General features: G+C 37.8%; 1 protein-coding gene across 1 annotated transcript; it reads left to right on the top strand.

Moving 5' to 3' along the window:
* Nucleotides 1–324: 324 nt before the first annotated feature.
* On the top strand, nucleotides 325–3374 carry LOC114758710 (probable inactive purple acid phosphatase 2). The gene is made up of 2 exons (XM_028947799.1): nucleotides 325–1014; nucleotides 2000–3374. Exons 1-2 carry the CDS (start codon nucleotides 325–327, stop codon nucleotides 3242–3244), a joined length of 1935 nt encoding a protein of 644 aa, XP_028803632.1. The 3' UTR covers nucleotides 3245–3374.
* Nucleotides 3375–14536: the final 11162 nt, after the last annotated feature.

Raw genomic sequence — 14536 nt, 5'->3', positions numbered from 1 at the left:
TTCAGAAGTGTTTTTACGGATTACGAAGTAAATATGTTGAGGAGATTACCTCGTTTTGCGGAAAAGTGCTTTTGAAACCATGGTTTTGGGTTTCCCAAACACCCCCATGGACTGGTACATTTTTCAAGTTCTCGCCTTTGCACCACCCCGCCCCGGTCGCGCGCGCGCGGGGCCCCCGGTCGCGCGCGCGCGGGCGCATATATATATATATATATATATATATATATATATATATATATATTATACATATTGATGTATCATTTCATCCTTCGTCTTCCCTTCCTTTCAACGGGATCACCGATCAGAGTAATGTACTGTAGAAGAATGAAGCCTTGCCTGCTACTTCTCTTCTTCTTATTCATCTTCGTCGACCCTTCCTTCCAATTCCAGGTTTCTATCTCTCTCAATTCAACTAATCTGTCAAAATCCGGCGATTCGGTCCTGATCAAATGGTTCGGCGTCGACTTGCCCTCCGACCTTGACTGGCTCGGCATATACTCTCCTCCGGATTCTCCCAACGATCAATTCATCGGCTACGTCTTCCTCTCCAAATCACCCACTTGGAAAGCTGGGTTGGGCTCCGTTTCCCTCCCTCTAGTCAACCTCCGATCCAGCTACTCCTTCCGGATCTTCCGTTGGACCCGCTCTGAGGTCGACCCGACTCACCTTGATGAAGACCACAACCCGCTTCCCGGTACGGCGCACCTCCTGGCATCCTCGGAGGTGGTCTCGTTTCAGTCGGGTCGTGGGCCAGAGCAGATTCATTTGTCCTTCACGGACAATGATGATGAGATGAGGGTCGTGTACATCACGAAGGATGCGAGGGAGACGTATGTGAGATATGGGGAGAAAGAGAGGAAGTTGGATAGCGTAGCGCTGGCGCGCGTGAGGAGGTATGAGAGGGAGCACATGTGCGACGCGCCGGCGAACCGAAGCATCGGTTGGCGGGATCCTGGGTATATACATGACGGGGTTATGACGAACTTGAAGAAAGGAGTGAGATATTATTACAAGGTAAACTAATCTCCACATGATGCATTTGCTGAATTGAATCTACCGATTTCTAATCATTTTGATTTGTATTCACTGTATTTACCACTTGGTTGTCCTGTGTTGTTTAATTTTTTGGTTGTTGAGCATGATGATGTAAGCTACTATTTGGAGTTGTCCTCTTAACCTCCAATGTACAATTTACTTGACTTCGTATGCCTCAAGAACATCATTCCTTTATAAAAGCCTCCTTCTTAACTTCTTTTTTTTTTTTTTTTTGCCTTTTAATTTTCCTTCTTAGGGAATTCCTCAACAGTGGATGTCTATTGTATGCTAAACTGGTTATGTCTCAAGTCTTACTGACAAGTATAGTGTCACTTGTTCGACTGATAGACTGGTTGATATACACTTGGCTGTGGTACTTCAGTCAGTGGTGGCTCTTGAACTTTATATTGCTTTTGACCAAAAAGAAAAACGAACTTTATATTGCAAAACTATGCATTTAAGCTTTGAATCTGTTGACAATTTCCTTGGTTATCCAGTAGATTGATACTAGTAGTTGATTATTTTGATTATAGACTTATTTATTGACACTTGGTTGTGGTACTTCAATAATGGCTTCTTGAACATGCAATTGCAAAGCTGCTGTGTTTGAGCTTCATTTATTGTTTTACATGCTTTAGCTTTTTTCCTTTTGATTTGTCAGTAGAATAGTGTTACTTAAACATGTGGAATATATGTATGTTTTCTGGTCTCTGCTGTAAGTCTTCCCTTTTTTCTTTTGTCCAGATATTTTCAAGAATTCCACTGATTTATCCATTGCTGGTTCTCCCAAATACATACTTCTGTGATACATGATTAGTTTGGCTCATGTTTCTTTTACTTTTAAAACCAAAACTATTTTAATCTTGCTCAGAATAAGTTTAATTACGTAAAGTAGTAGAGCATGGACTCAATCTAGCTAGTTAGACTACATCTACTCTTGAGGTCATCATCTGCTTTTTGCCAGGTTGGAAATGATTATGGAGGTTGGAGTGAAACTCACAGCTTTGTGTCAAGGAACGGTGACTCTGATGAAACAATAGCTTTCCTCTTTGGTGACATGGGAACTGCTACTCCTTACAATACATTTCTGCGTACACAAGAGGAAAGCATATCAACAATGAAGTGGATCCTCCGTGATATTGAAGCTCTAGGCGATAAGCCGGCATTCATCTCCCACATTGGAGACATTAGCTATGCCAGAGGATACTCATGGTTATGGGACCATTTTTTCACTCAAATTGAACCAGTTGCAGCCAGAGTGGCATATCATGTTTGCATTGGTAATCATGAATATGACTGGCCCTTGCAGCCATGGAAACCTGATTGGGCCAGTTATGGAAGAGATGGGGGTGGTGAGTGTGGCGTGCCCTACAGTCTAAAGTTCAATATGCCTGGAAACTCTAAGGAACCCACTGGAACAGAAGCCCCAGCAACTCGGAACCTTTATTACTCATTTGATATGGGAGCAGTACATTTCGTGTACTTCTCAACTGAGACCAATTTCCTCCCTGGAAGCAGCCAATATAACTTTTTAAAGCATGACTTGGAATCAGTTGATAGGGGGAAGACTCCTTTTGTAATAGTCCAAGGGCACCGACCCATGTACACGACAAGTAACGAATTTAGAGATGCTGGATTGAGAGCAAAGATGCTGGAACACTTGGAACCTTTGTTGGTGAAAAATAATGTGACACTAGCTTTATGGGGTCATGTCCATAGATACGAGAGATTTTGTCCTCTAAACAACTTCACTTGTAGTAACAGTGTGGGTCGAAAAGGGGAGGACTCAGAAGCGTATACTGTTCATATTGTAATTGGAATGGCAGGGCAAGATTGGCAACCCATCTGGGAACCCAGACCTGACCACCCTAAGGACCCAATCTATCCCCAACCAGAACGGTCTCTGTACCGTGGGGGTGAGTTCGGGTACACCAGATTGTTCGCTACAAAAGAGAAACTTGTGCTTTCTTATGTTGGGAATCATGATGGTGAGGTGCATGATATGGTGGAAATTCTTGCGTCTGGAGAAGTTATAAACGGTGGTGCCAAAGATAGAACCCTTGAATGGACCTTTTCATGGTACGTTAAGGCAGGAAGTGTGTTGATACTTGGGACCCTATTAGGCTACCTTCTTGGCTGGTTATCACATGGCAAGAAGAACTCTGAGGCCAGAGGTAATTGGACTCCTGTGAAGACTGAGGAACCATAAAATGGTGCATTATGATAAAATGAGAAACTCCAAAGTATACCCACCTTACAAAAATTAATAGGGCATGTTAGTTGATTTGGAGTCGTAAGATGGTGCCCTCATGGTGCTTGTTTAAGCAAAGAACCAAAAATAAAAAATCTGTATATTAGGCAAATTTTTCTGACAGAACTAAAGCCACTTTTGGCATTCTTTTGAGGGACATGTGTTGTTCCATCTATAACTTGGATCCACTGTTCTATTCTGCTGTTAGATACAAGTTCCACAGGCATAGTAAGATGAGGTGAGACTGATGTGAACAAAATGTGCTGATGTAAATGTATTCTTAGTTATTAAGAGCAGGTCCTTATTTTACTTGAAATAGCCTCATGTTTTTCATTCAGTAGCTACTGGTTTCTTGTTGTATACACTTCAAATGTCCTTTCATAATATATTTCAAATGTCATTCCTACCGAAGGTAGCAATATGCAGTTTTTACAGAAAACCATCCTGCAGGTATAACTATTCCATTTTCTATGGACAAGACTTAAAATGCAGTATCTAAGTTGTTGTCATACCTTACAGGTAGAAGTTGAGGTAAAAATCAATTAATATAGTGTAATACATGTCTGGATATACTTTTGTTAAAAATAATTAGTCTGACAATTTAAATTTGTTTGGATAATATAGTGTGATATACGTTTGGATATACTTTTGTTAAAAATAAAAATCAGTCTGACAAATTAACTATTTAAATGTGTTTGTATCGTATAATTTAAAGAATATGTATATGTAAAATGGCTAAAACAATAAGTTTTATTATATATATGTTCATTATTTTGCCATCCTTTATACATATTATATGTATATAATTTGATAATTTTAAGGAAAATATTAAAATTATAATTATGAAGATCAAAAGAGTTTAATGTATTATTACTTCTGGATCTTAATATCAGAGCTAGTTTAACATTTAATTTAATCTAAATATAAGACTACAATCCACTATGCTTCTCACATATATCTATTTTTCAAAGTAATTCTTGTAATAGTTGTACATGTTAAACGTTCCATCAAATAGTATTTCTAGCTAATACACATGACCAGCAAAGGTATTTTAGGAAAGACAATACATATTTATTACAAATAACTATTTTAACTAATTTTCTTAATCTACTAAACTTAATCAACTAGCTCTTATATTAAGGACTGAAGTTAATATTAAAAACAATTATAACTACTAAAAACGCTATTAGATCTATTTAATAAATAAATACACACACACACACACATTTAACTAAATAATATTCAATACCTAATTAGATTTCATATGCTCTACAATTTGTTCTCTAATTATATCGCAACACCATTCATTTAACTTGAAGATTATTTAAGTTAAACTTGAACGTCAACTAGATAATTATTCTCTTTCTTAATTCCGCCTTCATTTTCAACTAAGTATAAATTACGCAGCAGTTTCATAATTTCTCCCAATACTATGAGGCCTTGTGTTTGATACTTGATCGTGTACTTGAGCATGGTTAAAATTCAAATGTAAGTAAGTGACAATACTAGTTGAGCAAATACACATTAGATCACTCTAAAAAGACAAAATATAAGCAGCTACAATTACCAGCAGAAACATCCCATAATCATTCAAGTTCAACAAAGCAATACAGATGAAAAGAGATCCGCTCATGTATACACAGCAGATGTATAGATTTTTTTTCTAGGGCATAACGGGTGAAAAGAGATAAACTTACCTACTTAAAAAAGATATCTTGTTCCTCCCAATTAATAAGAGTGGACTTGGTGTTAGATCAACTAATTTGGCGAATAAAGCTCTTCTATCTAAGTAGTTTTGAAGAATCATCAACTTATAGTCTCTTTCTCTTTTGGGTCAAACACTAAAATTAAAGCGAATTGATTTATCTCTCTCATCCATTGTAAAGAAATCATATAACTCATTCTGGATTTAGAAATGACCATTAGAAAATGCGGAAAGTATTACTCATAACTTGGAGTGGAATGTGGATGAAGATCAAATATTCCTCCAAACCACCATCTCCAGTGGCTAGAGCCTTAACTAGAGTGGCTAAACTGATACTACATAGTCCTTTCAGTTGGAAGCACATCCATTGCAACTCACCCCTTATTTCATACTTATATTCTTCCCATGTTGCCGAGAATACTCTGCAAATTCCATTGTCCTACTACAATAGGCAAGATTTCCTCACTTGGAAGGGTAACCCAACAGGTTCTTATTCAGTCAAGGATGGTTATAAGCTTCTTTCACAATCTGCATCTTCTGTTGCCAGTTTGGTAGACCCTTTGCGCTTTTTATGGTCTATTTCTTTACCTTTTAAATACTTGCTCTTTATTAGGAAATTACTCCCTCAAGTAATACCACCAATTGCAGATGTACTTATGGCACATCACTTCAATTCTTCTATTTCTTGCCCTTTTTTGGTTGTGATGATGATAAAACTCTTGAGCATATTTTTATCTCGTGTCCTTATGTCAAATTAATCTAGTTTGGTAGGTTTTTAATCAAACTTCAAGGACACCCTTTCTCATATTTGTTGAGTTGGTTGTATTCTACAATCTATGCTCTTCACTCAGAAGGCCTTAATGATATTATGCAATGAATAATCATTATTCTTAATGCCCTCCGACATAAAAGAAATATTGCCATTCATAATGGTGTCATTTAGTCACCACATCAGGTCATTAGAGAAGTTAATGGCATTCAATCTTTTTCATCTGTAGCTTTCTCTAGTTAGAAAATAGAAGCGTGGCTTATTTCAAATTTCAAACTAAGCGCCCCATCAATGATTATCTCTTTGAAGATAGATTGGTCCAATTTACTTTACAAGAACAAATTTTGCAGGAAAATACATTGTCATATACTCATTTGGAGTTCAGGACAACTAGTATTGCGTATTTGTTAAGTGAAAAAAATAGATAGACAACTCAACGAATCACTTCTTGTACACTTGTTTGCGTACAGCTCTTTATTAGATCATTTATAGAAGGCGCCTTTATGAAATTGCACATGATTCCTTGGAAATCATTTGCATCAACAAAAAGAACTTTAATCTGACAGCCTCATCATCAATAAATCATTTGGCAAGATTTGTTGTCTATTTTTTTGGTGTTTCTTCTTCTTCTTCTTCTTTTAATCAAAGACTGAGAACAAGTACTTACACCAAAGCAACAAACATCTAAACCTAGTTTCCTCTATCAATCCCCTGTAAGGAATTAAAAGACACGCAGCGGAAATTAACCTTTAAAATTTTTCAATTCCTTACCCAGATCTACCGATTGTGTTTAAGTCAAGTGGTAAGAGATGTTACCTGGGGTATTCAAATCGATGGTGGCTCGGGGATTCCGACGTTTTGGATGCCTATGCTCTTGGTGTGATCATGAGAAGTCGACGACTCAGATCGGCTTCCTCTACCGGTATCCACACGAACAGCGTTCCAATCACGAACGACGTGCTAGCGCCTCTTGTTCTTCTAGGGTTTTTGATAATTTGTCCTCACTGTCTCTCTATTGACCGTTTCTTATCTGCAAACGTTTTGCACCCTCACACGCCCAAAAACCCTAGCTCCTAATATCAAATATATATAGGACGCTAAGGATATTGGATTTCTGAATTAATCCTAAATTAATTCCGAAATTAATACAATATCACATATTGCATAATCTGATAAGAAATTAATTAAATAAATACGGTTTTTATATTAAATCCGTCCTACAGATTTAATTCACCTATTCATTTAATTCAAAATAAAGATATGACGGAATTATGTTTGATTTATTCTAATAAATCAAATTTGAGATATTATACCTTATCAATTAAAAAAAATGATATAGATTTAATTTATCCTTGTAAATCAAATCTTATAAATATCTCTTATATTATATTATATATATATATATACACACACGTGAATTATATATATATATATATATATATATATACACACGTCCACCCTAGATTATTCATTGAATCTGGACATATCTTAGATTCAATGAATCTGGACATCATAGCTCATGTTGGGTTATTTTGTGTGCGACCCTGTAGGCCCATATGAAGTTGGCAGTGGGCCATTTACTATAATGACTCACAAGTCGTAAGCGGTCTCTAGCAAGACATCATGACTACCCAAATCATATGAGGATCGATGAACGATGCAACCTTTCATGCAACCATATCACGTCCTTTTTGTCACACGACATTTCGGTCATGGATGAGGCATGGAGAACGTCATCCTCCTATTCTTGACCGTTGCTTTCTCGATCCTGAGTAGTCTAAGTATAGAAATGGAACTACCTTTCCATTATAGTATGGCCATACATTTCTCAGACTCACTCATCAAGGGGCCCAGTAATGTCTCTCTACGAATGTGAGGGACAAATTCCATCTTGATCATTCACATTCCTCCATATGAAAAACCACTAAGCCTGAACATAGTCTTTATGATCACTCGGTCAAAAGTGACTTTTGACTAGGTCAAAGCTAAGCGTTTCTCATGTAGGAATCCATGATGATCTCAGTCAAAGGGCATAGTGACATGTTTGTATATGAGAGAAGCTTATGACTTAACCCATGCAGCTCTCTCATAGCAGGTCGGTCCAACACCTTGTACTCTTACATGTGCTTATGACTTTGATTTATATCTCTATACATCTTCAAAGTCATACTGGTCTTATTTTATCTCTGCTCCCACATAGATGATCGACCAGGGACATTTAGGATAAAATCATGAGTTATCTAAGGATAGTCATCACAGTAAATATGCAAATAATATGATAACATAATTAAGAAATTCATAAATCAACAATGTTCATAACACAATGATTGGCCCCTAGGGCACAATTTCCAACATCCCCCTCACCTAAAGAACGTGGTTGATCTAAGATACAAAAATTACCCTCTATATGATGGGAGAGTTTTGCTAGGTGATCAATAATAGGAATAGAGTCCGTAGGAGAATGTATCGATATAACTGTCCAATCCCATGAAGCAAGAGCCTAGCATCATCAATTATGTCCTTAAAGGGATAGCTGCTTTCACAACCTCTACAAAACAAACACAAGGGTTCCACACAATTGCTGTAAACCGCTATATTTCTATACCCTCTATTCCAACACGATTGCTAAGCCAAGTTTCCAGCTGAATCCACCTAGCCACTAATCATTCTTGGTCCAAACAGCACCCCCATATCCACTTCTACCATCTTGCAAGACAGAACCATCCACCTACAATTTAACAAAGTCCGCTTGGAAATGGTTGCTACAATCTCTCCTAAGGGAGTAGTTAGAGTAGAAATTACAATTTGCCATCAAATATTTGTCCCAGCATACACAAAAGAAGCTTTCATGCCCATTTAACAGTTCTCCATTCTTTCTAGAATCAAATAGCTCATTACAACGGGAGACCCAAATGTCCCAATAGATGTAGCCAAAAAGGGTAACCCACTGGACCTTCTTGGTATAGGAGTAGCCTGCCTCTGTAGTTAAATTCTATTGGATCCATTCCAATCCTTGCATGGAATAAAAAATATGCTAAAATTGTGGATCAACTACTGACTTTCATCTCTAAATGACATTGGAATAGCTTCTTAGCATATGCCTGGAATCTTCTTCTTCCTCACATCCAAAAGGACAAGTTGCTGCTTCTACAATTCCTCTTTTGCATCTTAAGGCTGCATTATGTGATCTTCCATATGTGACCAGCCACATAAAAGATCGAATCTTGAGTACTTGCCATCTCCATAAGGTCTTCCAAATGTTGTCCTCCTGTCTTGGGTGACCTACAAGAAGAAACATATAGGTAGATTTAACAATAAAACTACCATCGGCGGGTGGCCGCCAAAAATGTCTATCCTCTCCTCTCTTCTCATGTGGTGGGTATGCACTAGTGATACAAATCACAAAATGGTAAGGGAACTAGTAATTGAGCTTCTGTGTATTCCATTCCCTTTCTGGGGTCACATAATCTACAACATGCTCATTCTTATCCATTCATCCTTCATATCCTAGAATCAGCTCAATAACGGGTCAATTCATCTCTGACCAGCTATCAAACCAGAAAGATGTAGATATACTATTTCCAATTTTCTTTGCCGGTCCATTTTTAAAGGATACCCAAACTTCACAAATACCCTTTCAAGTTAGTGAAGAATTCATAGTTTTATTTATAGTAGGGAGATCCATGTCACCGCAACCATATTTACTTCTCAACACCTTAACCTAGAGCACTTCCTTGTCATATATCAAATTCCAACACAGCTTCATTATAAAAGCTTCATTCTATTTTTTAAAGTTTCTAATCCCTAAACCTTCAAACTTTTTCTCTTGGGAAATATGTTCCCGGGAGATCGAATAAAGTTTCCTGGTTTCTTTTCTCTCATCCCAAAGGAAGTTTCTACTAGTCTTCTCCAAGTCCTTGATCATCTATTTCGAAAGTAGCATAGTCGTATGTGATAAGACGGTAAGGCAAATAAGACCGCCTTGATAAGAGTGGCTCTAACAGCAAGATTTAGATAATTCCTTTCCACCCTGAAAGCTTTCTGTGGGTCTTCTCTAATATTAGGGCAAAAAGGAAATAAGAGGGTCTTTTATGCATAAGAGGGATACCCAAATATTTCCCTAAGTCACTAGTTAATCCAACTCCCATCCTCTGACTCAAATCCATAGCTCTTGAAATATGAACATTCTTTCAGAAACAATTTTTTGTTTTTGTTCTATTCATTGTCTATCCCAAATACTGGCAGAATTTATTAATATAATGATTCATCACATCAATATAAAAGGTAGACGCTTCTCCAAAGAGAACCAAATCATTAGCAGAGAATAAGTGTGAGAGATAATAGCCTTGTGAATGAAGTTGGATAGGAGCCCACTGATCGTCATCCACAGCATCACTAATTATATGACTCAATCTTTCCATGCACAAAGTGAAAATATAAGGGGAGATTAGGTCTCCTTGTCTAAACCCTCTAGAAGATCTAAAACTTTTAGAAGCTTCCCTGTTTCACAAGACTTGAAAGGTTGCGTTAGAAATACAAGCCACAATCATGTTACAAAGGTTTCTTCTTCTTTAGCACACCACACCTTTTTTCATTCCATGTTTTCTAATTATGTAGGGTCATACTATGAAAGAACCATGTAAGCTTATCTTCTTTTAACATCATTTTCACCTTCATTAAAAAAAATACAATAACTTAGCATAATTGAAGACTTGTCCAATACAAACAAAAGCATAATTCCAAATATAAAAAGTCAAGTCACAATATTCAAATACAATTCAAGCCTCCGGGTGAAGGTGTTTCAAAAATGCAGTGGGTTGTAAGCACTATCCCTCAACCAATGTACCAAGATCTCTCGATTTCCTCTTAGTGCAACAAACATTTCTCAAATAGGTTATCGATACTCAAATCACAATCACCAGCAAATTCCTCCATGGATCAAAATTCAATAACAACCTTAGTAATTGATGCATCATCGTTCATGATTTTGTTTGTTTTCTCTAAGTTCATCAGGCTTTCTTCAACACTAATCCCATTAGATGCAGACTCAGTGTCTCTCCTTCACTAGATGCTTCAGACGCCATCACATCCTAATAAGGGTTTAGAAAACAAGCAGTCGTTGTGAATTAATGAGCAAAAAATTGAAGACAGGAATCAGATTTAATGAGGGGAACAAGAAATTGTTCCAATCATTTGGACATGTAACAATAATGTCTTATTCCACTAAGCGGAGCTAGTTCACACATTGTAATCCATCAACAACCAAATATTTGAAGAAATTGTTAATCAAAAGATCAAATTCGATAACAATCTTTTAGACATAGCATGTATAAATATGTGAACCAAAGAAACATTTTATACATAACAAAGGTAATTAATAAAACATGACGTTATGATAATTTGAAGTGTTGTCATTTTCTTTTCAAATGTGGTCAATTGCTATTAAAATATAATAAACACCCACACAAAAGTCAAGCACTTTAGATATAATGTTGCTTGGGCTCTGGAAGGAGATTTTTCCCAACTTGTCGCTCAATCTTGGGAAAACTCTACTTGGCAGGAAGGGACCAAGAACTTCGCTATTACTGCTCTCGCTTGGAATGATCAAAATCTTGGGAGTATACCAAAGAAAAAAAGAGAAACATTGAGGAGATTAGAAGGCATCGACAAAGCAAGAACTCACAGTGATCGTAATGGGCTACAGAAACTTGAATAATCTCTCTGGAAATCTTACAACAAACTTGTTGCCCAAGAGGAACTTTTATGGTGGCAAAAATCTCAACAGAACTGGCTTCAATTTGGGGATCAGAATACAAGATTCTTTCACTCATCCACTATCATTAGAAGAAAGAAAGAGAGAATTGGCTCCCTTTTGAATGAACAAGGTGTATGGATAAGTGACCATAATGACCTTAAGCATATGGCTCTTGACTTCTTTAAAAAGCTATACACCAAGAAACCTCATCTTATCAGGCTAAATTCTTTGCAAAGTTCCCTCCTCTCTAGGATCAGGATATTCAAGCAATTGAAAGAGAAATTTCTGATTTGGAAGTAAAAAATGCTGCCTTTTTAATAGGCGCCTTTAAAGCACCTGGCCTGGATGGTTTGCAGCCCCATTTCTTCCAAAGCCAATGGAATCTTGTTGGTGATAAAATTTGTAGACTAATCAAGGAAACTTTTGCCCATCCAAGGAAAATGGACGAGTACAATCAAGCCAATATTATCCTCCTCTCTAAAGTTGACCATCCTACTTGCCTTAAAGAGTTTCGTCTAATCTCCCTTTGCAATGTGAGTCTCAAAATTCTCACTAAGATCCTTGCAAATAGATTAAAGAGTCATATCGACCATGTCATTGACTCTCATCAAAGCAGTTTCATCATAGGAAGACAGAGCTGTGACAATGTTATATTGGCCCAAGAAGCTTTGCATACTATGAGAACAAGGAAAACAAAGAATGGGTTCATTGCCATTAAAGTGGATCTTGAAAAGGCGTTTGACTGCCTGGACTGGGATTTTATTAGAGAAATGCTTAAAAGCTTAAAATTCAGTGAGCAATTCATCAACCTCATCATGTGTTCTATCACTTCTGCCACCCTCAAAGTTCTTTGGAATGGTGATGAGACCCAAGACTTTTCCCCAATGAGAGGTGTCAGACAGGGAGACCCTTTGAGTCCTTATATCTTCATGCTTTGTATGGAAAGGCTCAGTCAGCTCATTTCCTTGCTAGTTGCAAATAAAAGGTGGAAACCCCTTCTTTTTAAAGCTAAGGGGCCAAGCCTATCCCACCTTTTCTTTGCAGATGATCTCTTCCTATTCTCAGAAGCTTCTTTGGATCAAATTGAACTTATAAAAAGCACCATGTCTGAATTCTATATAGCTTCAAGTCACAGGATAAATCTGTTAAAGTCAAAAAAATTTTGCTCTCCCCACATCAACCATAATCGCACTATGGAAATTAGTCAAAACTTGGGGATTGGTTTGATTGCCGACCTTGGAAAATCTCTTGTGTCCCCCTTATCCATGGCCGTGTCACCAAGAATATTTTTGCCCCCCTCGTTCTAAAAGTACAAAAGAAACTGACGGCTTGGAAAGGGAATTTTCTGAATCTCACAGGAAGAACTATTCTGGTAAAATCTGTGTTGAACTCTATCCCTAACCACTTAATGCAAACCATGCTTCTACCAAAAGGGGTCACCGAAGAGATCACGAAACTCAGCAGGAAATTCTTATGGAACGAACACACAAGTTCACGCAAAATCCATCTAGTCACATGGGAGAATATTTTGCAGCAAAAAGACAAAGGAGGACTCAATATCAAAGACCTTCATTTGCAGAACCAAGCTTTCATCCTCAAGCTTTGCTGGTAGCTTCTCACGAAGCCACATATGTTTGGGTTCAATGTTTAAGAGCCAAGTATGCCTGCAATCAATGGTTTTCCCCATATTCAAAACAAAAATTCGGCCTCTCTTACTTGGCGTAGCATTGTCAAAATGTGGGACCAATTTGTTGAAGGAGTGGGAAGGAAAATTGGTAATGGCTTAAATACGAGATTTTGGTGGGATAAGTGGTCTCCTTTAAACAATCCTCTCATCTGTCATATAGATTCTACCACTAACAATCTGGACACCGAAGCCTCTGTCAATGCTTTTCTTCTCCCTAATGGAGAATGGGACATTGCTGCCTACAATAAAGTCCTCCCTCAGGCAATTGTAAACAAAATTGTCTCCACCAGAATTAATAGACAGCTCTCTGAAGACCAATATTGTTGGAGACCATCCAATGATGGAAACTTCTCAATCAAAGCAGCTTATCAGTTTATTAAACATGCTCCCGACTCAAGCTACTGTCCTGTTTGGAAGAAGATATGGAAATGTCTGACTTCAGAGAAACTAAAATACTTCCTCTGGCAAGGTATCCATGATAGACTCCCTACAAACTACCCGAGAGCTCAAATGAAACTCACTTCTGATAGTTCTTGTCCCTATATGTGTGATTGTGAGGAAAACACTATCCATATCCTGAGAGACTGTGAGATTGCCAAGAGTGTCTCGTGATTTTTTGCTGGTAACTTGCGGGTATGGATGGATTGGAACCTCATAAACAAAGCTGGAATGCATATCTTCAAAAAATGGTCATGGCAACAAGTCTTCTGTACCATCTGTTGGTTGCTATAGACATCAAGATGCAAGAAAGTGTTTGAAGGGAAAGACTACCACCTCTCAACTATCAGGAATATTTGTCTTCATAAATTGTTGGAAGATAGAGATCACCGAAACTTTACCAACACGATTCTTCAAATTTCAAGTAGAGATACAGCAAGATGGACCCCATGTCAGCGTGACTTCCTTAGGATTGACGTAGACGCTTCCGTCACCAATCTTCAACACGGTGCATGTGGAGGAATCATTCGAAACTCAGAAGGTTTATGGGTACTAGGATTCAAACAACATTTGGGCTTCGTCTCCCCCGCTAGAGCTAAATTACTCGCCATTCTCACTGGACTACGAACCTGTCAGAAGAAGAACTTTAAGAAAGTCTCCATGTTCTCTAACTCCTTGGAAGCCATTAATCTGATCTTTAGAGATGGTAATCAAGGACACCCTCTTTGGAATATTATCCACGAAATTCGCCTAACTATAGCCGAGATCTGGATCTTTGAACTGCATCACTCGCATAGAGAAGCACTAACATGTACTGATCTCCCGGCTAAGAATGCTCATGTTGCGAACACGACACCCATATTTTTTGACTCTGTTATTTCTGTTTGTGCAGCCCA

This window comes from Neltuma alba, unplaced genomic scaffold (genome assembly GCF_004799145.2).
Source record: "Neltuma alba isolate B1F8T4 unplaced genomic scaffold, ASM479914v2 tig00010745_pilon, whole genome shotgun sequence".
Taxonomy (NCBI): Eukaryota; Viridiplantae; Streptophyta; class Magnoliopsida; order Fabales; family Fabaceae; genus Neltuma; species Neltuma alba.
This window is presented reverse-complemented; position numbering and strand designations above follow the sequence as displayed.